The sequence below is a fragment of the Mesocricetus auratus genome, unplaced genomic scaffold (assembly GCF_017639785.1).
Source record: "Mesocricetus auratus isolate SY011 unplaced genomic scaffold, BCM_Maur_2.0 Super-Scaffold_100007, whole genome shotgun sequence".
In the NCBI taxonomy this organism is placed as follows: domain Eukaryota; kingdom Metazoa; phylum Chordata; class Mammalia; order Rodentia; family Cricetidae; genus Mesocricetus; species Mesocricetus auratus.
Genome location: NW_024429191.1, coordinates 56,242,906 through 56,268,847, shown reverse-complemented (window position 1 = coordinate 56,268,847; position 25,942 = coordinate 56,242,906). Strand labels below are relative to the sequence as shown.

At 50.8% G+C, this 25,942-nt stretch overlaps 1 protein-coding gene and 1 long non-coding RNA gene across 32 annotated transcripts in view; one reads left to right on the top strand and one right to left on the bottom strand.

Annotated features, from left to right (window-relative positions):
* Window positions 1-25,942, bottom strand: part of Myo18a (myosin XVIIIA) — a 98,877-nt gene that overhangs the window by 47,184 nt on the left and 25,751 nt on the right. For 9 of the 31 annotated variants that reach the window (XM_040749216.1, XM_040749217.1, XM_040749218.1 and 6 more), the window contains exons 3-6: window positions 6,174-6,233; window positions 3,252-3,959; window positions 1,478-1,555; window positions 181-324 (exon numbers count right to left, since the gene is read on the bottom strand). The exons of 4 other annotated variants lie outside the window; for them this stretch is intronic. In XM_040749216.1, the coding sequence (XP_040605150.1) occupies window positions 181-324; window positions 1,478-1,555; window positions 3,252-3,959; window positions 6,174-6,233 (990 nt within the window). Of the gene's footprint in view, window positions 1-180; window positions 325-1,477; window positions 1,556-3,251; window positions 3,960-6,173; window positions 6,234-12,311; window positions 12,504-13,949; window positions 14,031-25,942 lie in introns of those variants that run through there. 18 more of the 31 variants (XM_021231183.2, XM_013118331.3, XM_040749211.1 and 15 more) reach the window with 13 other exon arrangements.
* On the top strand, window positions 13,816-24,892 carry LOC121141415. The gene is made up of 3 exons (XR_005878323.1): window positions 13,816-14,140; window positions 15,015-15,109; window positions 24,157-24,892. It is a non-coding gene; the product is annotated as an uncharacterized LOC121141415 (long non-coding RNA).

Genomic DNA, 25,942 nt, shown 5'->3' with positions numbered 1-25,942 from the left:
AGGGGAGGAAGAAGGGTCTTCTGGGTTTTTTCCTACCCAGAGTGACCTGGGCTCCAATGGCTGAGAATCACAGGAGGCAAAGCTGAGGCCATGATGCTCCCCAAGGGCCACAGCTGCACCATCTCAGCTCCCCTGGGTCCCCTACTACAGAGTGGGAACATGGAGGGAAAGAGGCCTTACACTCCAGCAGGAGGCCCGAGCACAGATGCCTGCCCAGGTGTAAGATGGGGGTGGTGGGTTGTCACCGGAGAAAGCAGAGGGCTCCTGGGTGGGGCAGGAGCACCCTACCTGGCTGTGGGCAGGAGAGGCGGCCTCAGGGTCCAGCTACCAGGAGCAAGCAAAGAGAGAAAGAGAGAGAAAGGTGAAGACAGGTAGAAACCACTGCAGGGCCCCATCCAAGAGACACCCGGGGTCCAGTGAGCCAGCACTCTGTTCAAGATACATTGTGGAGGTTAAAAGTACTTGCCCAGGACTAGGGTGCTGACCAGGCAAGAGAGGCCAGACCACCAGGGGTATCTGGGGGGTTCTTGTTATCACCAGACCCTCCAGAGGAAAGGCTTTTGTGGGTCACTCCTTGTAGCACATAGGTATCTGTCCCTCTGCCTCTAGCCTCTCCTGGACCGGCTATTCAGTCCACCCTGGGTTAATCTTCCTTTTCCATGACCCTGGCAGACCAGGGTCCCCTGAAACTCTCTGCTTTTTACCAAGCTGTCAGCTTCCTTGTGGCTACCAAACACCAAGAGAATGCAGTTTCTCCTCCCTAAACACATGTGTGTGGAGGGTGCCACTCCCCATGCTATATCTTAGAGCTAGCGCAGGACAACTACAGTCTAAATCTAAGACGCCTTCCTCAATACTCCTGGGCAGGCACAATGGCCACACGGCAAACAGAGGTATCATTCTACCCAGTTCCAACCTCAGGGTTGCCTGCCAGCTGCCCAACTCTTGAGCCGCCTTGACCTCTACATTACAGCCTGTTTACTTAAAGCCTTCAAACATCTTTCTGGAAGAAATTGGAGCCAGGCAAGCTTTGGATGTTGCCTGTTAGAAATGAGAAGGTTTAATTGATATGCCTACATGGATCTATATACTGGGCATCAAAATGGGAAGCATCTACTCCTGCCCTGTCACACACCAGGCCCTAACACCAATGACTGTCTTCAAAGTAGGAGACCAGGGCTGCAGAAGGAGACTAGATCCCCAGCTATGAAGGGCCCCTGCATGGCCATGGCCCTAGGTTGTCTGGAGTAGCAATACTCCATAGAATTCAGTTTTCTTTTCCTTAACCAGAGCCATCGTGAGGGTTCATGGACAGCCACAGTTGTTTCCCCTGTATCATCGTTCTATCATCTCTCTCTCTCCCTCTCTCTTTTCTACTCCCTCTCCCCCCAGCCCCTTCTCACACACACACACAGAGTTCAGCTTTGGGAACAAGAGAGCCAGACACTGGGAACCCACACACAAGAAGGAGCATTACAGAAGCTGTGAAGATCCTCTCAAGTCGTTGGTGTGCCTCCTCTGCGGGACTCAGCCGGACCTCAGGGTCAGCTCCTGTCTAAAGGTTAAACCACTATTAGTTCTGTCTCAGGGGACAGCAGGAGGCGCGGCACGCCAAGCTCTCAGCCCAGGGAGCCACTGAGACCCAGTGCCGAAGTGGAGCAGCGTTGGGGAGACAAGCCAAGTACTAACTTGAGTTTTGAAACTACATGACACAGAAAGGGAAGGGGCAATGCCTGTGAGGGCTGGGGTTACTTCCTCCTGCTTCCCTAACCACTGTGAGCTCTAAATGACCCTGTCATCCTCCATTCACTCCTGTCCCAGGATGTACAAGAGATGACCTCCAGGTCAAGACCTGTCTCAGCTCCGACTCCACCCCTGTGCATAGAGAAGGTACAGAGAGCTGGAGGGAGACGGGAACAACCCTGGACAGGCACATGACACTCCCTGGCTACTTATAGGTTCCCCAGGAGCTGAAGCTCAGCTCCTACCCAGATCATCAGACCAGAAGGCCCCTGCCAACTCTTCCTCCCCTGGGGGCCAGGAATACACTGCCCTGGCAGAGCAGCCAGGAGGATGGGGAAGGAGGGCAGTTGGCTTTCCTCTACATCCTGCAATGCCCAGGAAGAATGGGGGCAAGGCCACTTCCAGGAAAGGTGGACACCAAGAGGAAGTGCCCAGTGAGTGCCTCAAGGTCCCTCAGGCTGTGCCCTGGCATCTACCTCAGTCCTCTCCTCGCTACAAGAAACCCGAGAAAGCTCAGGAAGCAGGAAGAAAATGTCCAACCCCCAACACATGTCCTGTGAGACCTCAGCGGGACCCACAAGGTGGAGGAGCTTGAAAAGAACTGTCTCTAACTCAAGAGCAGCTAAGGTACCATCACCTGTGAAGAAGGGGCGATGCAGACACAAAGGGGTTCACTCTGCCTACCTGCCACCCAGGCCAGGCCTGAAGAAAGCAGTGATGGCATTAAGAAATGTCGTCAGTATCACTGCCAGTCCTACCTATTTGTGGGTACCTGGTGTCAGGGAGCAGACTGGACATATATAACCTGTACCATATCTAGTCAGCACAGCCACCCTCCAAAGCAAGTATCACACCTTGTTTGTCATTCAAAACTCCAAAGAGTCCCCCGATCAAAAGATTTTTCTTAGTTATTTTGGTGGCAAAACTGTTGATCCTTTGTCTTCCTATAGTGAGAATACTCATGGGTTTGCTTTGGAAATAATCACGTTTGTTGCAGGTAGCTACTTGTATATATACCATAAAATATTCCAAAATATAAAAATGACTAATTCCCAGTACTTAAGACTTCATAGAAGGGACTAAGGGCCCACATTATAACTCCCCACTTGACAGATAGGATCTTAGCGGTGGACTCTGCTGAAGTCTCACAGGAGTGTGCCTGTGGATGTGAGCCTGGGTCATCTGACTTAACACTGCTTCCACACCGCACTCATCTGTGGAGACTCTAAACCTTAGCTTTGGGTATGGTGCCTCAAGCTAGCTTTGTGTAGTTGGAGACCAGGTCTCGACTCTCAAGGAAAGGCCTGCAGCATGCTGGTTAGCAAGCCAGAGCACCAGGCCATCACTTGTGCTAGCTAGCACAGGGTTAATGCAAGTCATGCAGCCCCTGCCATGGTGGGCACACAACCCTGGGCCAATTGGGATCATGCGAGGCTCCTTCAGGCTTGAGGAAGCCACTCAAGCAGGAGTGGTGAGGGACATGGGAGGTTAGTGGCACACTCGGGTACCTCCTGCCGCACACCCAAGGCTGGTGAGTTGGCCTGCTGCTCTCCAGAGGCATTTGACTTCGGGCCAGCCGAGTCTGGGTCAACCAGCTCTTGTGCCGGGGCTGGGGAACACTGCTTATTTGGGGTTTCCGGCTTGGCTGGGGATCCTGCTTTCTTTGGGGCATCCACCACATCTGGGGAGCCTGGCTTTTCTGGGGAGCCTGGCTCCTGGCTCGGGGCCTTCTCTCCTCTCCCAGGAGGCTGCTTGCTGCGGGACTTGTGGTCCTTGCCTCGGCCCCGAGACATCAGACTGCGCAGGCCCATAGAGAGCTCATCCTTAACTGCCTCCTTCTTCGCTTCAGGCTTTGGTGGAGCAGGAGGAGGAGGCGGTGGCGGCGGGGGCTTGGGACTAGAGGCTGCCTTTTCTCCCTTCTTGCCACGAGGCGGGTGCTCAGGGGACTTGGCTCCTCGGCCCGGAGGCTCCTTGGCATTCCCAGGCTCCTCGTCACCAGGCAGTACCTTGCTTACCACCTTCCTCATTGCATTCGCCACCCGCTTCCGGGACAGACCTGGGGCCTCTTCATTTGCGGTGGAGGCAGCCCCCAGGCCATTCATAGTGAGTGTGGCTTCGGGGCTCTTTGCTCTCTGGGAAGTCTCTGAGGGTACAGGGCTGGTGGCAGGCTGAGGACTTGTAGGCGGCCCACTGCTGTCCTTACTGCTGCCCTCTAGCTACAGTCACATAAATACAGGTAGGCATGAATAGCACCCCACATCCCTACCCATCAGGGTGCAAGGGGTGCAAGTCTCGGGCCCCAAGACAGATTCACCCACAGAACAACACACAGATCCAAAAGCTCCCTTTGTCCCCCCAGGACTCCTCTCCCCACCTTCCAGAGTCTAGACATGTAGACAGAACTGCATCAGAAAGTTTGACTTCTCTTTCTCACAAACCATCTCACTGCCCCCCAGAAGGTATTAGGGGAGCTGGAGACACAACACAAATGACCCCAAAGCCCATGAGCACCCTAGAATTGGTCTTTATGCCAGGGTCACAGCCAACACAGCAGAACCGGAAGGGGAGGAGACCAAGAAGACAGTTCCCACCACCAGTCTTAGGCTATCTATCTCCACGGGGCTCCCTGCCTTTGCCATCCCTACTTCTTCATCGTTCACTTCTAGGCGATCAGACCCACAGCCTGACATCCTGAAGAAAGAAAGGGATGAGTCCTCCTCTTGAGTCAAGTTTCTCCCCCAACCCAGCTCCTCTGGCCTGTGGTCACTGTCTCTCCTTCACCTACACTCTGAAGAGCTGCAGATCCAGGGCTGGTGTTTCCTTCCTGAAAACTTCTCGTGGGCTTAGTGACTCCTGCTTCTCAGAGGGCATGTGTGGAAGATGGGAGGAAGGGGAGGCAACTCAGGCCCACAGAGGGTTAGGTATCCCAGTAGCCACAGCTGCACTGCTGGAGATGGGTGTCCTGGCTCAGCTGGGTGGCCACCCAGCCTCTGGGCACCCAGGAAACGCCTGGTGTTCGTTGGCACTCTCCATCTAGGGATCCCACTCCCTCCCTGACACTCTGCCAGGAACCGCCTGAGGTGGCCACTAGGAAGGTCACTCCGGCTAATGGCAGGGCAGAGTTTCCTGCAAAGCTAGCCACACTGCCTGGGGAGAATACAGGTTATTTCAGGGGCTGACCAGTGACATGCTACTCACTGAGCTGTAGCTCAGTCCTCCATCCCCTGAGCAACTGATTTTAGATCACACTGCTGTGAAGGTCTAGCTGCCATGCCTGTTTATAGGCGCACAGATGACAGACCTGCCACATGCCGAGGTCACCTCACCTCCTGAGCACAGCTGAGTCTCAGTCCAGGCCTCTGCTCTAGGGAGGTTCTGCTGCAGGGGTGAAGAGGGAGGGCTGGGTGGTGGCTCTTCTAAAGCTTCTTAGGCCAAGAGAATTCAGTGGCATGCCACAGTAACGTGGAACTGGCCATAGTGCCAACTGCCAGGTCTTTCTCCCTTCCAATTCCTGGCTCCCATCCCCTCCCCCACAGGAGACGATGACGACATGATAGTAATTGCTAACACATACATCGTACTTTGCCTGCTAGACACTCTCCTAAGCACTTTACATGCTATTTTTGAAAGAGAAAGAAAGAACCTTCCTCGCACACTCAAACACATCCTTTTGAAACCATGGGTTAGCCTTGGCCCTCCAGGATTGTTTACAGGCCCAAAGGAAGCCACTTGCCTAGATAATCAAATTATCCAAGGAAGCAGAGACAGCTAGGACAGCTACCATTTGGGGTAAGGGAGCATGGTTTCGTGTTCCAGTTTGCCCACCATGCATCCCTCTCTTGGACACACATCTGGACCACTGCTCAGAAGCTGTCTCGCCTCACCCTGTAAGAGTCCAGCTTCATTCAGGGTCTCTGTCCCAAGGTGGTAGGGGGCTGGTGACACTGGGCAGCTGTGGGCAGCCTCCAGGTTGTGCACAAAGCCACTGACGGGTGGGGTGGGGTGGAAGCAGCAGCAGCAGCTGCAGTGAATCCATCTGTGCCCTTGTCTTGGGCCACCCGGTGCAGGCTGAAGAGTCCTAACAGCTGAGTTCTCATATGGTCGGTGCTCACTGACCTGAGAGTTTACCCACCTAAGCACTGCCCGCAACAAACGGTCCAAGAAACCAAAGCTGAAGGTAGGCAACTAAAGGAGGCTGGGGGAGGACAGAGGCAGACCCTCCCACTTCAGACCCTAAAGTAGAGCCACACATATTGCACTTTCCACCCCATTATTAGCATTCCCTTTAACCACCCAGCAACCCTGGAAGGGACGGGGCCAACCCACCAGATACATGTACACACACCCACACTCTCGTGCATGTGCACACACGCATACACACACGTACATACATACATACATGTGCACACACATCTCAGGGAAGCACTTACAGCCCCTTCCTCTTTGCCAGGAGAGCCAGGTTTTGGCAGAGTTTTGTCCTCCTCTTTAACCTGAGGGAGCAGACAGAGAAGTCACTGGCAGAGCCAAGCTGGGAGACCTGCTACCAGGACGAAAAGATCTAGGGGTCTTTTTGTCTCTGAGAAGCAGAGCAGTGCTGTTGCTGGGGGTCTGAGGAAGATACCACTTTACTTGTGATTGAAACTGCCGAGAGACAGTGTTTTAAGAACTAAGAATCTCCATGGCAGTAAAAATGTAAGGATGCTCGGGGCTCAGCCACCAGCTCAGGAGCTCAGAAGTCCACATCATGGCCTCGGAGTCACAAAATAGCCAGCCATGCAGATGCGGGAAGGAACCCCAAGGTAAGGTGAAGTATGGAGGAGAGATCTGTCTGCCTGGGGCAGGCGTTTGTGTTACAGCAGAAGCAGTAGACCGAGTCAGGCGGGAGGCACAGGGTCAGGGGAAACACTGTCTGGGGAAAGTACTGATGCTGTCGATACTCTGAAGGTTCTTCCAGTTCAGAGACCGACTGAACACGGACTCCAAGGGACTGTGCCCCAATGTCAGAAGAGCTTGCTCTTCCAGCGTCGCTCCTTCCTAAAGCCCAGGCAGGCCCAGGGAATTTAATGGTCCTTCCTTCCCTGGGCATCTCTGTCCCTAAGCCCGCAGCACCCCCAGCATGCCTTGCTTTCCCTGCACAGTAAGGGAGATAGGCGCCCAGGAAGAAGCCTGATCTCTAGCAGAAGATATTCTTAGCAACATCCAGGATCAATTATCCAATAGCCAAATGGGGCTGTCCATTTTCAACCAGGGTCCGTGGTCATTTTGAGCTCCAATTAGCAATGCCTGGACACTGCAGTATTGAAGCTGTACCTTGTCCACGAAACATATTCATTGGGTCCAGGGTTCAGTTAGTCCTCACTGACACAGACAAAGGGAAGACGGCAAATACTCAGAGAAAACCTTTCTACTTCAGAAACTGGGGTCTGTGCAGAGAAGGGAGGGGCTGGATAGAGAGGATCTCTGCAGGGTGGCTAGGTCTGCACCTGATGCTCTCCTCTCCAATGGCCATCGCCCCTCCCCACAGGGATCGCCATGCATTAGCCACTAGGCAGACAGGTTAGAGGATAGTAAGTATTCCCAAACCACAAAGACACTCTCATTAGCGCACACAGTACTGTTAGCTTGGTTTAGCTATGGCCCAGATTCTAAGTTCACTCTGAAATTCTCACCAGCTCCAAATCTGTCCTTTCTCCAGTAGCCTGTGCTTGGGGTCCCAAACCGCTGCTCTCCAAGGTGAGGCATTGGGAACACTGGTTGCCCCCCAAAGTGTCTGCGACACTGGGCTCAGGTCTGAGCTCAGCTCTGGATTTAGCCTCAGGCTGACTCACGCCCCCTCCCCCTCCCTAAAGGTTCTGGCTGCTGTAGGTCATTGTCCAGCCAGAGACTGTGCATATGCACAAAGGCATGCCCAAGCCTGCCAGCCTCAGTTACTCTCTGGACCCAGATGCCAACTGGCCTGATGCCCCCGCTCCCAGCTCCTTGATTCTTCTGCCCACCTCAGGCCCCAGTCTCAGGGAATCTGAGTTCCAACGGCATCAGGGTCGAGCCTTTCCCAGGACCCCACAGTCCCAGGGCTGTCTGAGCCACAGGCTGGAGAAGGGTGTGGAGGGATTAACTTGGAGGGGCACCAGTGGCACAAAAGGCAGCTCAGCTTACTAGAGGTGGAGCTCAGAGAGGAAAGTGACTCAGCACAGCTCATTACGACAGAAAGAGATTCCCAAAAGCCGCTGGTAACCCTCCCTGCACCCCAAATGCACACACATGCTCCAAATCGTCTCTAGCTTCACCATGCCAAGCACATAAGAGAACAAAGATTTTGAAATCCAACTTCCCTTTTGCTCCCAGAAGGCAAATCGCGATGAAAAGGCCATAGTGCTGAAGTCAGCCTGCACCCCGAGTCAGAGAAGAAATAGGGGCAGGGCCTCTCAATGACTCCGAGTCTTCCTAAAGGCCAGGACCCGCTGTGACAAATGCTGTGGGTAACAAGAGGAAAGGAGGACAGAAGGAAGGAGGAAAGATCACAAAACTCAGATCACGGAGGCTGGAGAGATGGCTCAGCAGTTAAGAGCACTGACTGTTCTTCCAGAGGTCCTGAGTTCAATTCCCGGCAACCACCTTGAATGAGATCAGGTGCCCTCTGCTGGCATGCAGAAGATTGTATACATAATAAACAACAACAACAACAACAAAACCCTCAGGTTACATTCCTCAGAGAGAGGAATAAACTGTGGGAAGAAAACAAAAGCCAGGTGGGTATTGGACAGAGAATTCTAAGACTAGGAAGCTGTGTGTCCTCGGATGAGATCCTTCACCCCTCTGGGCCTGTCTGGAGAAGCAGGAGCCAGAGTGGTCTAGATAATGGATAAAGTCACCTCCAGACCCAGCATTGGAGGAGTCAGCCAGTGTCACCCAAGCCCTTGATTCTCCAGGAGGCAGAGACCTCTCCCTTCTACCCACAGCCCAGGTCGCTGTCCAGGAACGAGGTCGAGAGTGGCAAAGCCTTCCCATCTGCCGGTCCTTCTGACCCTCAACACAGAGTCTGCCCTTGCCTAGGACAGGCTTCACCAAAGAATCACTCTGATTCTATGGAATTGGAGATCGGCTTATTCCTATAACTGACTGTGATAAGTAAATGGTTAGAAAGTTGTTTTGTTTTGAAATGCTAGGGCTGGAACCTAGGGCCACACACATACGAGGCAAGGGCTCCACCTATGAACTATCATGCCCTAGTCCTCCACTTTTTTCTTCTTCCTTTTTTTTTTTTTGTTTTGTTTTGTTTTGTTTTTGTTTTTCAAGACAGGGTTTCTCTATGTAGCCCTGGCTGTCCTGGAAACCACTATGTAGACCAAGCTAGCCTGGAACCCAGAGAGATCCACCTGCCTCTGCCACTGAGTGCTGGGATTAAAGGTGTGTGCTACCACTGACCAGCCCCCTCCACTATTTTTAATTGGCTCTGTTGACCTCTGCCTTCCTATCCAGCTAATATGCTACCAACTTTAGATTTATTTAACTCATTTGCTCTTTGTCTAGGGAGGTCCCCTCTGACCCAGAAGGACACTGGCCACTCGACATCTGGTTCATTCCTCTGCTCCTGCTTCTGTGGGACGCATCACTCAGCATGTGGGGACCACCCCAGAGGAAGCTGCCTCTGTGCCTTGGGAAAGAGCTGCCTGACTCTCTCCTCTCTTCCTTACAACTGCTTGGGCCCAGGAGCAGGCTGTCATTACCCAACATAGAAGAGAGCTGGTGGCAATGCCACTGTAACAGTCCCCCTAGATATAAAAACATGTTTCTCCTAGAATTAGGGACTTGCTGTGGACCAAGGGTTCCTAGAGTGAAGGACTCTTGCTCCTGACACATTTCTGCTCTAGAAATTCCAGCCATTTCTAACATTAGTTACTGAATGAGGAATGCCTACATTGAGATGGACCCTATACAAGGTATTTAACATAAATCTCCTCATTTATCCATCCACTCATTCTTTCTTTCATCCATTGATTCATTCTTCCATTCATTTATTTATGTGTAGGTGTGGGTGTCCCCACCCATGCAGAAAAGTATGGAGGCCAGAGGTTAGCATCAGAACGTCTTTCTCAATCATGCCTCCACCTTATTTCTTTTCATTTTATTACCTTTACTGATGTATGCGTGTATGTGAGAGCATGTGTAATCAGAGGACTATTGGCAGAGTCAGATCTCTCCTTCAACCATGAGGGTCCTGCAAACTGAGTTTCTGAACTTGTAATGGGGAGACTCCAGTATGTCCCCATCACCTTCTGAGACCCTGGCCACCTCTCTCTTGTGTCATTTCTGACTACTTCCCTTGGAAGAGAAAGACAGGAAGCCACCACTCCTGAGCATTCTCCTGAATCAAGCTCAGGATCAGGCACTTAGGCACTCTCCTCATAGCAACCCATGCTACAGAGAAGGAAAAGGGAGAGTTACTGAGAGGTTCCCAGCTAGTAAGTGGCAGGGCTGTCATTCACAGCCAGGAGGGTTCTTGGGATTTCCTCTTCAACAGGACTCTCTCTTACCCATCATACCATTAGGCACTTGAAAGTGTTTGTCACATGACCATACTGGAAACGGGTGGATGACAGGGTTCTTGGCCCAAAGCTCACTCCCATCTGGTCTCTTTCCCACATATACACCAAAGAGAATAAGGCTTGTCCATCCTGAGTCTCAGAGATGTGACACCAACAAGAGAGGTGTAATCTCCAAACTTAGCAACAATGAATAGATAGCAAACTCCCTGCCATGGGACCCAGATAAGGAAGGCAGGGACTTGCTGAAAATGCATCATCCTCTGGTCTAGTCAGCTCATCTGAAGAAATGTATGTCCAATGAGCTGGCTTCAAGAAACAAAGTGAGAAGAAAACCCACAAGTTCGTGTAAGCATTTTTTTCATAGATACACTCTACATAACAACAAACTGTAAATAACCCAAGGAACTAGAATCAGAGATGGTTAGGTAAACAATGGCTTCAACCCAACACATAGCTATGCTGCCATTTAAGCTGACAAAGATGTGGACAATGAAACCATATGGAAAATTCCACACAAAATGACATCAATCAAAAAGAACTAGAACAGAAATAGCATGCAAATGGTGATCATAATAATTTTGTAAATGGTGTGAATTAGACACAATAGACACACTTTGCTATTTATTCTGCTGTGCATTTGTTACTTACTGTTTGTTTTTATTGTAAAGATGGCTAAATAGTCAATAAAAAAAGAAAAAGAGAAAGAGATAATAGCTAGAAACATTTGTTTTCAAAGAGGAGAAATCTGCTAAGAGACTGTCTACCCTCAGCCCTAAAGACATCTGTCACTCAGGGAGACCAGGCTGGGTTTTACTGTCCGCAGTACCAGCACCCACCAACCTCCCTTAGCTACCACAATCCACTATGTTAAGAAAAGGAGAGCTTGGGCTGGAGAGGTGGCTCAGCAGTTAAGAGTACTTCTAGAGGATCCGGGATCAATTCCCAGTACCTACATCACAGCTCACAACTGTCTAAAACTCCAGTTCCAGGGGATCTGACACCCTCACATAGACATACATGCAGGCAGAACACCAATGCACATAAAATTTAATCCAGAAAGAAAGAAAGGAGGGAGAGAGGGAGGGAGGGAGGGAGGGAGGGAGAAAAGGGGACCCTGAGAATAATCCTATCCACCTCAGGCCAGGAATGTCCAGTTAAGGCCTATGTGTCTAAGCTAGACATCCAAGCCCAAGAGCAGCAAGTAACTCCAAGAGAGACACTGTCTGGAAGGAACTAAAACACCATCAGTAGCCAAGGTAAGTTCCCAGCCTGTCCCCGCTACCCTCATGCTAACACTGGCAATGCTCCCTCCTTATTCTGAGGACAAGGAAACTCAGAACTGTCTCTCCTCTCTTCATGCCTATTCTGAGGCACAAAAGGCAGCTCTCAGGAGATCTCTCCTGGACAACCTCAAGGGATCTAAGGAATAGGGGTGGGGAAAGGAATGAAGGAGAAGGGAAGAAATAACAGCAGTAACTTCTTTTCCTCAGTGCTGGAGAATCAACCCCAGGCCTCACGCATGCTCAACAAGCAGTCTGCCACTGAGCAACACATCCAGCCCCAACAGCACATCTCTTCTGAGCCTCTTCTTTTTTTTTTTTTTTCCGAGACAGGGTTTCTCTGTGACTTTTTTGGAGGCTGTCCTGGAACTCGCTTGGTAGTCCAGGCTGGTCTCGAACTCACAGAGATCCGCCTGCCTCTGCCTCCCGAGTGCTGGGATTAAAAGCGTGCGCCACCAACGCCCGGCCTGAGCATCTTCTTGGCGCTGGGCACTGTGCTCAACCCCTAAAAAGCATTGTCCCATTTGATGTTCACAACATTCCTTTTAAGTGGACACCAGCAGAAGCCTTACTTTACAAATGAGCAAAAGGAGCCCTAGGAGATCATGTGACTTTCCCCTGGCCTCCTGACAGCGAGCGGCAGATCTAGGACTCACACTCAGATCCATCCTTTACCAAGCCGTTAGGGCTTACTTTAAGGGAAAGCGGTCAGCCCTCCCCCATATCCTCCTTGTTCACCTACACCATGGGCTTCCTCATCGGTAGCAACAGCTTGGGTAGAAGACAGTGGTTTCCATCGAAGACCTGGCTCTCCACTCATGACCTGTACACTCTTCAAAGAGTCGCTTTAAAGGAGGGAGTTCTGCAGGGAAGGGCCTGAAGGCCATACTGCCAGGCAGAGGAAGAGGGGAAGCCAGAGCCCTCCCCCACTGCAGGGTGGAACAGAAAGCAGCAGAGCACTCTGGGCCCCTGCCCACCAGCCTGGAGGAAGCAGGTGCACTGGGAAGGCTTCCTGCTGCCACTGCAGTTGCAGAAGGGCCAGGGCTTCCTCCGACAGACAGGCCGGCCCACCGCAGGCCTCCCCTCCCTGAGGACACCCGAGGCTCCTCTGCAGGGCACTTTGCCATCTGCTAGCTTCATTTCCCATGGCCCTGATTCTGTGACAGACAAGGTACTGGTGGCCTGGGGATGCAGGATGGGGTGGAGAGTAGGCCAGAGCAGGAAGCTGCCCGCTCACAGAGTGAAGTGCTCTCCCTGGCACCACCCTGCTCTGCCCCCACACACCTCCACAACGGTGCCAGTTTGGCAGTTGGGTACAGGGAGATACAAATGCTATGGGCACATCTCAGGCTTCGGATACACCTCCACACCAGGCCAGCCCACACTCTGCCAACTGCTGACTCAATTGAAAACCTTACCCTTAGTGGCTGGGGGAGTAGAGGGAGGACAGGATGACCTGGGAGGCAACTATGTCTCTCTCACTTGCTTTTTTAAGGAGCTTACTTCTCTGGAATGGTCTCTACTTTAGAGAGACACACGCTAGGAGGATGGCTCAGTAGGTAGGGACACTTGTTGCTGAGCCTGAAGACCTGAGTGTGGTTCCTAGAATTCACAAGGTGGAAGCACGGAACTGAGTCATGCAAGTTGTCCTCTGACCACACACACATGCACACACACACACACACACACACACACACACACACACACACACACGCACGCACGCACGCACGCACGCACGTACGCACAAGAATAAAGACAAAAAGTGTTCTCTAAAATAAAAAGACAGGGCATCCCTGAGATGCTACCTGTGTCCCTTCTAAGTCTCCTGGGCATGGAAATGGAAGAGGCCATGCTGGGTTCTTCCTGAAGACAGTAAGAAGATCCCAGCCAACTTCGAGGACCATCCTTTGCCAAGTCCCTTTTATCCTGTCTAGCCCAGAGTAAGAGGGGACAGGGGGCCACATACCAGCCCAAAGCAGGACCAAAATCTCCAAAAAGATGCTTGGGTCCCTGGGCTTTGGAAGAAATAAAAGCCTCCATAGCAATCATTACTATGGGAAAGGCGTGCCTCAGCCTGCGGGGTGGGGGAGGCAGTCTCAGGAAACTGAGGTTTAGAAGATGATTCCCCATCACTGCTCCCCAAATCATGAGTCAGGCCCAACATGTGCCTGGCCTCTTAGAGGTTTTGCGGCAGCTGGAGCTGTGTACTGCCCTTTTAACCAAGTAACTGAGAGAGGAGCCCCAAGGCAGCGCCACCCCTTCCTCTCCACCTACTTCTGCCACATCTGGGGAAATAACAGGACGCCTTCCTTTCCGAAATGAGGAAACATTATGGGGAGCCCGGGGCATTTCCGGGGTTGGGGGTCAGAAGGACACTCACCCGCATGGCCTGGCCTGGAGCAGCCCAGAGCAAGGATTCTCCTCTCTATGCTGCTCCCGTTAGCAGCTCAAAATAGCACAGGCTGCAGCCCCGCCCCTGGTCCCCTCCCTCTCCCAGGCCCCTCCCGCTGCAGCTGCCCAACCCTGCCAGAGCTGTGGAGACAGCAGAGGCTGGAGGACTGCGGGTACCAGGTATGCCCACAGCGAGAGAGCAATGGGGTCCGGGTGGAGGGGAAAGTAGGCTATTCAAATATGGGCATGGGTCGGGACAGACAGTGTCATGGGGTTAGGGACAGAAGACAGGAAGGGTGGCACTTTCCTTCTGATACACACTCAGGCTCCTGGACAGCTGAGCTGATACGGCCCCTAAAAATAGCAGAGGAATTTGAGACCTGCAGCCCCCAGCCCTCCAGGCCAAGATTGAGACTAGCACGTGCACACACACACACACACACACACACACACACACACACACACACACACACACACACACACACCAAACACGCATGAACTCAATCACAGCACAGTGTACTTGAGAACACTTCCATTACATGCCTAACTATGCCAATCTAATTGCTGTATGGAGACGCTAACACTACATCCAACATGACATACAGGGCCGATGCACACTAGGCCCAGGCAGCAGTCACGTAGCAGTCCTGTAAGGTCCAGCAAGGGCAGAGACCCACAAGATCAGACTGAGGCCTCCTGCTACTGCCTCATAATAGATGCGCAGAGAATCAATCGCTTTCCTCTGCCTACATTTCCCTCTCCCACACACCAGTCAGCTGCTGCATAGGCAGAGGAAAGTGCGGTGGGTGGGGGGTGGGCCTTAGCTCTGCAAACAGACGAAACTGGAGGTGTCTGGCCAATGAACAATGGCTGTCAATGAAGAGCTTGTGTTCCTGGCCTGGCTCTAGGTAACACTACCAAACACCCACCAGAACAAAAATGCCCTGGGGGCTGAGAAGGGCGCTAGGAGAAAGACAGCAGTAAGCATCTGCCAAGGACCTGCCAAGTGTCTACAGAAAAAAAGGAAAGTCATTGCTTCCTTCTTCCTCTCCAGGGAGAGAGGGACTGGAAAAAACCCAAGCCTGTCACCCACAGCCGGTTCTAAGCACCAGTGGTCCTGCAAAGATGGCATCCTCTAAGAACAGACTGGTAAGCACTGCCCAAAAGGACCAAACCAAGTTCTCCTTTCTGCACAACACTGTGCAAGTCACCTAGTCTTAACCATGCCCCACACATGTGGACACACACACACACACACACACACAATCAGGAACAAGCGTGCGCCTCTGCTTTCCAGGGAGGCGGTGCATCTTCCTGGGGAGGTCCCCTGGTCCTCCTGAGGCAGGGCAGTGTCAAAGGTTCTGCAACCCCACAATGCTCATTGGAGCCCCTGAAGACTTTAGGATATGATACCTAGAGCTCCCCATTTCCCTCTGTTTTTGATTTAACTGATCTGGGAAGGAGTCCTATACATTGGGATTTGAAAACGACACACACAGAGGCAGAGGCAGGCAGATCTATGTGAATTCGAGGCCAGTCTGGTTTACAGAGTGAGTTCCAAAACTACACAGAACCCTGTCTCAAAAAACAAAACAAAAGCCTCTGCTTGAACTCTGTCATATGGCCTCTTTCTCTCAAGCACTGCTTTTCTTAAATTACAACACCCCAGGTTTGGTCCCCATGTGATGTCTCATAACCATCTATAATTTCAATTGCAGAGAATCCAACACTGTCTTCCAACCTCCAAGAGCATCAAGCATGTATTATGAGAGACATACATACATGTACACCAAACAGCCCTACACATAAAAGAAGGATTAATAATTCTAGGTGTGGGGGTGCATGCCTTTATTCCCAGCACTCTAGAGGCAGAAGCAGATGGATCTCTGTGAATTCAAGGACATTAAAAAACAGAATCTGGCCGGGTGGTGGTGGTGCACGCCTTTAATCCCAGCACTCGGGAGGCAGAGGCAGGCGGATCTCTGTGAGTTTGAGGCCGGGCTGGACCGACAGCCTCCAAAACAATACAGAGAAACCCTGTCTCGTAAAACCAAAAAAAAAAAAAAAAAAAAAAAAAAACAGAATCTGTCCACAAATCAAGTTCCAGAACAGCCAGGGCTATTACACAGAGAAACCTTGTCCTGAAAACAAAAGAAAATCAAGCACAATAGCACATGCCTGTAATCCCAGAGTTGGAAGGGTGGAGACAGGAGGATCCCCAGGACTTGCAAGCCAATAAGTCTAGCTGAATTGGTAAGCTCCAGGTTCAGTGAGAGACATGCCTCAAGGAATAAAAGTGGAGAGCAACACTGACCTCTGACCTACAGAGAGAGAGAGAGAGAGAGAGAGAGAGAGAGAGAGAGAGAGAGAGAGAGAGAGAGAGAGAGAGAGAGAGAGAGAGAGAGAGAGAGAGAAAGAGAACACCCGTAAATGGCCATGAGGTTTCTAACATGAATCCGTGTATGTGGCTGGGAATGTAGCTAAGTGGGAGAGCCGTTACCTGGCCCCTGCAGGACCCTGAGTTGAATGCCTGGCACTGGCAGCTTTTCAGTAAACTTTAACTATCACCATGTACTGAGATTACTAGGAAGCTAGAAGGGGGTGGTGTGGGGGGGGTTATGGAGATGCTCAGAGGTTAAGAGTACAGGCTGCTCTTCCAGAGGATCCAGTTTCAATTCTCAAGACCCACATGGTGTCTGTAACTCTAACTCCAGGGGATCTGGCACCCTCTTCCTTCACACATTCAATCCATTTCCACTCTCTTGTACTGGAGGTACACTATGATGGGCCTTTCTGCTCGACTACAGCAGCTCGGCTTCTGCCCCACCAGCACCACAGGTGCTCTCAGAGGGTACCAGCCCCACCAGGTACCATCGCCGAGCTGTAGCCTAGGCCAAGCACCCTTTGTAGCTGCACGTTTGCTTTTTGAATCTTCTGTTTGGAACTGTGTCAAGCTGTCAAGTGTCTCTCGCCTGACAGTATGCCTGCATCCAGTAGCCTCACTACCTTCCCATAAATATTTCTTCAAAGGCTAGAGAAGCCAACAGTCAGGTCTAGGAGAGGAGTGCCCAGGACAGAACAAGTAGAGATCCTCTGGTAAGCAAAAGGCCTGGGCTTTCAAACAAAACCTTAGCACTGTCTATTACAGCTGCTTGCTAGCTTCAGCAGCGCCCAGAAGATGACATCTGGGTGACCAAGATGCCACTTCACCTGCAGTCAAGCTCTGACTACTAGCAGCCATATTCCCACCTCTATTTTTTCCTGTGGGAATCACTAATTTTGGTCAGCTCTCTGAGCTGTTTGGTTACACAGGGAAGTTATCCCAAAGCAGTATTGCTTCCCCTAGAGAAAAGGGCAGGCTCTTAGGCTAGCTAGAGGTAGCCACCTGAGACCCCAGAGCCTGCTGAACTTCACCACAGCCAATCCTCCTGTGCAGGTGTTGCCCACATCTCACATCTTCCATGAGACCAAGAACACGGCTGTGGCCATGCAGCACTCTACAGCCAGCCAGGCTGAGCAGGCAACGCTGGCTGCCTCCAACACGCTCATCACCTGGAACCCGCCCGTTCCCCTTGCCTCGGCATTTACCTTCCTAGTCATCTCTCCCTGCCGTGGGGCCTGATTCCTTTCATTACATGACATCTCACGTAAATCTCCCTACATTCCCTGCCCACATGGACACTGGCCCCTCCACCTTGCCCAGCCCTCCCCATTCTTGGATAGTTCTGTCTTCTTTGAGATACATTTCTAGGGTGTAGGAAAAAATAAAAATTAAAATGCCGGCTGGGTATTGGCAGCATTTAATCCAAGCACTTGGGAGGCAGAGACAGGAAGATCTCTGAGTTTGAGGCCAGCCTGGTCTACAGAGTGAGTGCCAGGACAGCCAGTGCTACAAAGTGAAACCCTGTCTCAAAAAATAAACAAATAAGTAAATAAATAAAAGGCCCACACCCGAAGTGTAGTGCCTAAAGGGATGGAGCAACAATGCACCCCTGGGGATCAATCCCAGCTCAGCTTCATTCTTGCCATCTGATCTAAGACAGAATTATTTCACTTCTCCAAGTCACCACTCCCCCTTCTTCCAATAGTATAATATGATTCTTGCCTTGTGTGGTTGTTGTGAGAATAGAAGGCAGTACATATAAGATTATGCTTGACAGATTAAATTGTAGGTGGCAACTACATGATTAACATCACTACATCATCTAAAACCACAGCACTCACAGTCTATATCTACACTCCTCATGCTGTGTTCCTGATTATACTTGGTGTGGTACTCTGCCGTCCGTATATGGAGAGCCACACATTATGTAGGATTAGACTCTAAAGTCATCGTGTAATACAAAAGAAGGATACAGTCAAAAACTTCCCAAGCTGGAGAAGCAGTTGACTAGTGAAGACCACTGGCTGCTGCTCCTCCAGAGAACCTGGGTTCAATTCCCATCACCCACAAGGTGGTTCACAACCATCTGTAACTCCGGTCTCAGAAGATCCTATGCCCTCTTTTGGCCTGGGGCTGTGTTCAATAATTCTAACAATAACACTAATTCCACTTAGTAATGACCCTTGGAGATGGGAAGACAGCTCAGTGGGAGAGTACTTGCTGGCGTGCTTAAAGCCCAGGGTTCAGACACTAGATTGTTAAATAAAAAAAGCCAAAATGGGAGTAGTGGAGCCTGCACCTCAGACACGCCAGAGAGGAGCTGCAAAGTGCTCCTGTAGGTGAGAACACGGTGAGACGTTGGAGAGAAAGTTGACATTTATATAACCCTTAATTACAGCATGTTGTTATTATTGTTGCTATTTTATTACTTACTATTAATCTCTTACTGTGCTTAATTTATAAATTAAACTTTACTATAGGTGTGCATATAGGAAAAGAGTTATTTCAAGGATTTGTTATTAGTCAAGCTTTCTGGCCATTACCATGGATCTTGGAACGCATACCCTGTGGATGATGGGGGAGCCACTGTACCATTCTATACAATATATCACCATGGAAGCACAAGGTACAGTGTGCACAACATATAATAAAAATACCCAAAATACTACTTTTATAATTTTAGGCCAATATGATTTCTTGCACAAACATATAGTTGAACTCATTCAAGTTTATTGTGTGTATGCCATGACTATGGAGCCTAAATTAATGTTCAGAATGGTTATCAACTGATGGCATGTGTTTAAGCTTGCTCTCCCATAAGGACCACTTTCTGCCTCCTTCAAATGCCATCAGTAGGGGCTGGTCCTTCACATTTTAGCTAGAGTTGACCCCGCCTTGCAGCAAGTTGTTCTACGTGCCAGGCCACAACAAAAGCTAGCCATCTTTCCCACAGCAGGACGGTGTTTGCTGAGACAGGTGGAAGCCCTGGTAAGGGCGAGCATGGAATACACACATGTGCTGTGGGATATTTGGTCATACTGTGTGAAGATGTGTCTCTGTCCTTCCTCATCTGCCTAAAGTACCTTCTGACTGGTTTAATAAAGAGCTGAATGGCCAATAGCTAGGCAGGAGAGGCTAGGCATCCCACAGAGACGGGAACTCTGGGAAGAAACTGAAGCAGGGTTCTACCAGGCAGCCAAGGGGAAAAGTCGGAGGTATGGTACTGAGGAAAGGAAATGGCGTGGCAGAACGTAGATTAACATAAACAGGTTACTTAAAGTTATAAGAGCTGGTTGGGGACAAGCCTAAGCTAAGGCCAAGCTTTCATAATTAGTAATAAGTCTCTATGTCATAATTCAGGAGCTGGCAGTCCAAAGAAAGTTCTGTTACACACATGCATACAGCTTTCCCAGACTCTGCCCTGGTCTATGCCTTTTTTGTTGTCCAGTCCTGGAGTTAAGAAATAGGTGGCACTCAGAATTAACAATTCTGTTGTAGGCTAGAGCCTAATAAAATAGGACCTTGGTGCAGGACAGATTGGTGACATCAGGAAAATACAACTGTCCAGTGTCCATCACTCTGTAAGTAACCCCTAATAGACTTGGTTTTGAAGGGCTGTTGTTCAGTGGCAAAGTGCTTGCCTAGTATGTTTGAGGCCCTGTGTTCAAGATCCAGTAGAGCTGCCCCCCACTGGGGGGGGGGCAAACTTAAGTGAGTCGCTCTTCTGGCGGCTGGTGCTGGGGGCATATTTAATTTTACATTTTCTTGACTCACTCAACACCATCCTACTCTCCAGCACTAAGCATACAGTAGGTATTCAACAAGCCACTGAACTGACACAGCTCATCAAGAAGGTGCAATAGTAAGCTGGCTGGAATGGGGTTGAGTCTAGAGATTATCCCCCATGGGGCCAAAACTTTAATACTCTGTCCTGCCATGCTGGTGGGATGATTAGGTGAGAGGTGCTTGACCCCGTAGGTGGCTATGCAGAGCCGCGGTAAGCCTGGTGGGAAGCTGTGAGAGGCCAGGGAAGCTGGCCATCCAGCTAGCGATGCAGTGTATCACCCCACAGCGAATGTCACAGGGAAATACAAGGTCTGGCTCTTTTCCATCTCTGAACTAACTACCCTTTGAGCAGGCAGAAGTGGGGTGTTTGTTGTTGTAATCCCATCACTCATCCACCACTGGGCTCTGCTTAGAGATGACGCAATACACAAGAATGGGTGAGTGGCACAAAACAGTGACTTAGAGTCTAAGCCCCCCCCAAATGACCAGCAGAGGAAAGAACAAATGTACCCCAATAGTTATAATTGAAAGGGTAATGGGATCCTCTAGCAAGCTGCACCAACCATGTTCCAGGGAGATTCAAAAGCTGAGATGTTTCGGGGGCTACGGGGTTAGACACACATTACAGAGAGCAAGGCCCATGAAACGGGTTTTGTTTGTTTGTTTTTTACTTTTTTAGAGACAGGGATTCTCTGTGTAGCCCTGGCTGTCCTGAAACTCATTCTGTAGACCAATCTGGCCCCAAAATCAGAGATCCACCTGTCTCTGCCTCCCAAGTGTTGGGATTAAAGGCTTGAACCATCACTTCCTGGCCTGGGGTTTTGCTATTTGTTTGTTTGTCTTTGGAAACAGGATTTCACTGTGATAAGTGTTCTAAGCTGGCCTGTATCCCACAGTGACCTCACTTAGCTGCACAAGTGCTGGCATCACAGATGGCTGGTTTATCAGAAAAGATGCAGTGTGGAAACACTGAAGTCAAGGTTCTTTTTAAAGATCTATTTGTATTTGTGTGCATGTGTGTCTGCGTGAGGGCGCCAGATCCCCTGGAACAGGAGTTACAGACAGTTGTGAACTGTCATGTGGTTGCTGGGAATTGAACCCAGGTCCTCTGGAAGAGCAGACAGTGCTCTTAACCTCCGAGCTAACTCTCCAGCCTCCTGAGGTTCTCCTTAAAACCTTAAAAAAAAAAAAAGCATGTTCCCCAACCTCATTCGTCCCTAGTTCCTCCTGTAAATCAAAACTCATATAAATATATATGTGTACATATATAAATATATATGTGTACATATATAAATATATATGTTAAGTTGGGCATGATGGCCCACAACTTTAATCCCAACATTCAGGAGACAAATAATAAATAATAAATAAATGGATATGAGGGAATCTATAGGGATGGAGAGATGGCTCAGCAGTTAGGAGTGCTGACTGCTCCTCCAGAGGACCGGGGTTCAAGTCCCAGCACCCACATGGCAGCTCACAACTGTCTGTAACTCCAGTTCCAGGGGATCTGATGCCCTCAGACAGATACACATGCAGGCAAGACACCAATGCATACAGTGTAGGGAAAGGGGCCAGTCAAAGAAACACACCCTGAGCAGAGCCAAAGAAACACACTTTGGCCCTGCAACCAGAACTAAAGAAATGTACCCTGACCCTGAAACCAGTGCCAAAAGAACACACTTTGTCCCTGGAATCAGAGTCAGCAAAAGAAATGCACCCTGGCCCTAAAATCAGAGCCAAAAGGCTAAAAAGGACTAGAGAAAGAAACACACTTTGGCTCTGAAGCCAGAGCCAAATCTGACCCTAATCCTGTGCAGAAAACTAACCAATCCCTGAGCAGAGCTCTAGCCAATCTGAGCTCAGCACTGAAATCTAACCAATCACCATCCTGGAAGCCCTATATAAACCCTGTGTCTGTTCACCCTGTGTCTGTTCCACTCCTGGATCCTTCCTTCCCAATGAACCCCTTCAATGAGCTTTGGGTGAAGATCTTCTTTTGCGGCAGGGACAGAGCAAAGCAAAGCGAGCAGGGCTGTAACACTTGCCCTGGGAAACCTTCCCTTGGCAGAGCAGAACTGTAGCAACTTCGCCTGAGAAACCTCCTACCGAGAAAAACTGCTACACTAGGTGAACATCCCCAGCTGGAAGACCCTGTCCTGCCGGAGCAGAGCCAATACACTGGGGAAGCCTTTCCCTGAGGCTGGGCTGTAAGCAGCTAAGCTTACTGTAACCTGTGGTGGTCCTTGGCTCCCGAGCTCCAGGATACCTTTCCACCTGAGCTGTGTAACACTCAGCATCCTTGGCTCCCGAGCTCCAGGATACCTGACCCACTCCTGTTCCATCCCGATCCAACCCGAAACGCTTACATTTGGTGCTGAAATCCGCCCGAAATGCCAACATACAGAATAAAAATATAAGTCATCTAGAGCGGCAGTGGCGATACAGCTCTTTAATCACAGCACTCAGGAAGCAAAGGCAGGTGGATCTCTGAGTTTGAGGCCAGCCTGGTCTACAGAGTTCCAGGACAGCCCTGGCTACACAGAAAAAGCCTGTCTGGAAAAACAAACAAAACAAAAGGAATCTAAACACCGCTTCCATGAATGAGTACCAATTACATAATGCTTGTATTACTAGCTTGCAGTATGTAATAACATAAAGCAAATTGAACGCGTTATAAAGGGAAGTTGTGGGAAGCCATGTTTCAAGCACTCAGCCCTAAGGACTAGGGAGAGACCGCAGAACTTGTGCTTCCTGGGTAGGAGGGTCCCAGTCACCAGTCGTGACAGATGCACCCTATCAGAGGACTACCCATGTTCCTTGACACCAGCTTTAAAGACAGTATTTACAGAAAACGTCAGAACAGGAATGCTTCCGCATTTAATGCACTAGTAATCAGTGGGTCCTAAAAGGGAAGAGGCCAAATTCCTTAAAGAGGACTAAAGATGACCTCATAGAGGGTAGGGGCAGGTAAGAGGAAACCTGGACTGGCTCAAAGTCCAGACACTAGGAGCTCTCAGTGGCGGGCAAATGTGCCTTAGCCCAGAAATACCTCCGCACTTCCTGTTCCGCCCAGCCCGCCCGCGCAAGGGTGGAGCCAGGCTTAGCACATGCGCTTGGAGCTCCACAGACGCTCCGCCCTGCAGCTCCACCGGAGCCCGGCAGAGGGCAGCCTTCCCCTTCTCATGGATCTGCTGGCACCGCGGAGGCTGCAGGACTTTGCCTCTGCTGGGCCCCGCCCCCAGCAAGCGTCCCGGGGAGCATAAGCTTCAGGGGGGCTGCAGACACAAGATGGCCTCTTGCTTTACCCAGGAGAGAGACGACAAAAAAGGTGCAAACCTGAGCTGGCGCCTACATTTTTTTTAACTACTGAATTATCCTGAGTACCCGAAATAGTTCCAACACGTAGAAGACATTTAATAAGCATTTACTGATGGAATAAAATGAATGAATGAATACCTGAGTTTATAGTTGGAAGATTCAAGGGACGCCCTGAATTTTTATAGTGGAGAAAGGGCTGAGCCAAGCAGTCACCAGAGTCAGTGGGCAAGGAGAGGGCAGCCCGCAGCTGTCCGGGTGTCTGGAGTCAGCCACTCCCGATACCCTCCATTCTATCAGACTCCAGCCTAATACATCCGAAGATTTGCCCAGAGCCGTGCTCTGCTAAGAACTGGTGTCTGCCCCCAAAACTAAGCAGTCAGAGCCAGGCTGTGTGGACCCAGGGGTCCTGCTTCTCTCTAGGGACTCTCAGCTGCTGGGGATTTCCTCCGTTCCTGGGGGATTTCCAAGCTGCCTCTGCTTTCCCAGCCTTCCACAAGGCCCCAAACCCAGGGCCAGTCTCCATGGCAGTCTCCCCGAGTCTTGCATGCCCTGACTCAGTGTCAGGGAGACTCGGGCCTCTGGGTCTCCTAGACACACCACGTTCACTATATGGACATCCCATGCCGTATGGCGGACATTGGAGAATGAGCATAAGGAAGTATTGTACTCTGTTCATATAAATGACCACTTTTCTCTGTTCCCACAGGACAATCATGGAAAACCAGCATAAGGGTCAGCCACACTGATTAATAAAACCCAAAGGAGGTCTTCCAGGGTGTGAGGGCTGGACTGTGGGACTCCTCAAAGTCAGAGAGGCCCCTCCAGACACCCTCAGGTTCCCCCAATGGGGGGGGACAAAGAGCCACTGTTTGAAGATTTGTGTGTTCACTTCTGGAAGCCCTTACTGGGCCTGTTTCTAGAACCCTTTGAAGTAACAACAAAGCCAAGCCCAGTCCCCACAGAAGCAGGAAGAAGGCTTTCTGCTTTGCCTACCTGGCCTCCACCCCGCCCCCCCCCCGCCCCCACGTGCGAAGCCCGCCAAACCCACTGGGGCATGCGAGCACCTGCGCTGTTGCCAGGCTGGGCAGAGCCGTGCTTGGCGTGGTGAGGGAGCGCTGCCCCAGTTGTGGTGGCACATTACCAGGGGCCTGCTGTCCCCAGGGCATGGGATTCCAGAGTTGGTGAAGTGGAGGAATGGCCAGAGAGAACACACCTTCCTTCCGGAAAGAAAGGGGAAATGCCACCAGGCCCAGCCTGGCGGGAGGGGGCGGCGAGCTCTCCGCAGAAGGAGATAAGACTGACTGTCTCCCTGCCCCCACCCCTCACTTCTGGGTGCCCTGTGGACCTGCACTGCTCAATGCAGGAGCCACTGGCCATGGGTGGCCATTCAATTTTAAGTTAAATAAAAACATTGGGGCTGTTTCTCATTAAATGAAAATTAAGTAAAATGTAAGGTTCTGTTTTTCTGTTGCACTAGCCACATTCCAAGGGTTCAGTGGCCACGGGGCCACAGATCATTTCTGTTTTCACAGTGTTTCCTGTGGGGCAGTTATGGTTCAGGAGATCCCCTCCAGTCTCGTCCTGTCAGATGGTGTCCCTGACTTGCTGCTGCTCTCTCCCACCCCTGCCCACAGTCTGCTTACACCCATGTCCCACGTGTCACGTCTCGTTCCCTAGGCCTCAAAGAGAAATGGGGAAGAGGGAGCAGTCACAATTAGCATCCAGCCAATGAGCAGAAGCCAGATGCCACAGGGCTGAAAAGACACTGAATGGAAGCCTGCCTCCACCCCAAGGCGTCCTGGCTTGGGAGAAAGCCCCTCACAGCCCAGCACAATCCATCCTTGTTTCCAGTCTCTGGGCCAGGCATGGGTAAGATGTCTGGAATGTAGTGGCCTGAGGGTTTCTCCACCACAGCACTGGTGCGGGACTTGGTAGCGCCCCAGAAGAGTCCTAATGAAGCCTTTAATGTTCAAGGGCAAATAAAGTCAGTAAGTCACCTTGCCCCAGGTCAGGACCTCTGTTATGGGGCAGTGAAGGCCATAATTGGACATCTCCTTCTGGCCAGGCAAATGAAGAAAATGAGGAAGGGGAGAGTGGACCTTGGGCACCTTCCAGAGTGGCTCTGACAAGCTCTACTAGTCCTGGGTGCATGGACAAACAGGCAACCATGGATCTGACTGCCAGCACATTCTACCACAGGAACTGAGTCTGAGGGTCTTGCCACATTAGTTAGAAAACATACTCAAGAGAGTCTAGGCAAACTCCTATGTGCAATGAGAAGGAAGCCAGGGAGCAGCAGGCTAGGGTGGCCTCTGGTTCTGTGCCTGTGTTTGCTAAGCCCCACTGGGGATGGGCTGCTGGGAGCAAGACAGAAATGAAGACAGACAGCGACAAGGAGCAGAGGAGGTCTGCCAACCGGAAAACAAATACGAAGAAGCCTGGTACTCTAAGGGCACCGGCACTAGACTGGGGAAGGCAGGGAAAGCTCAGCA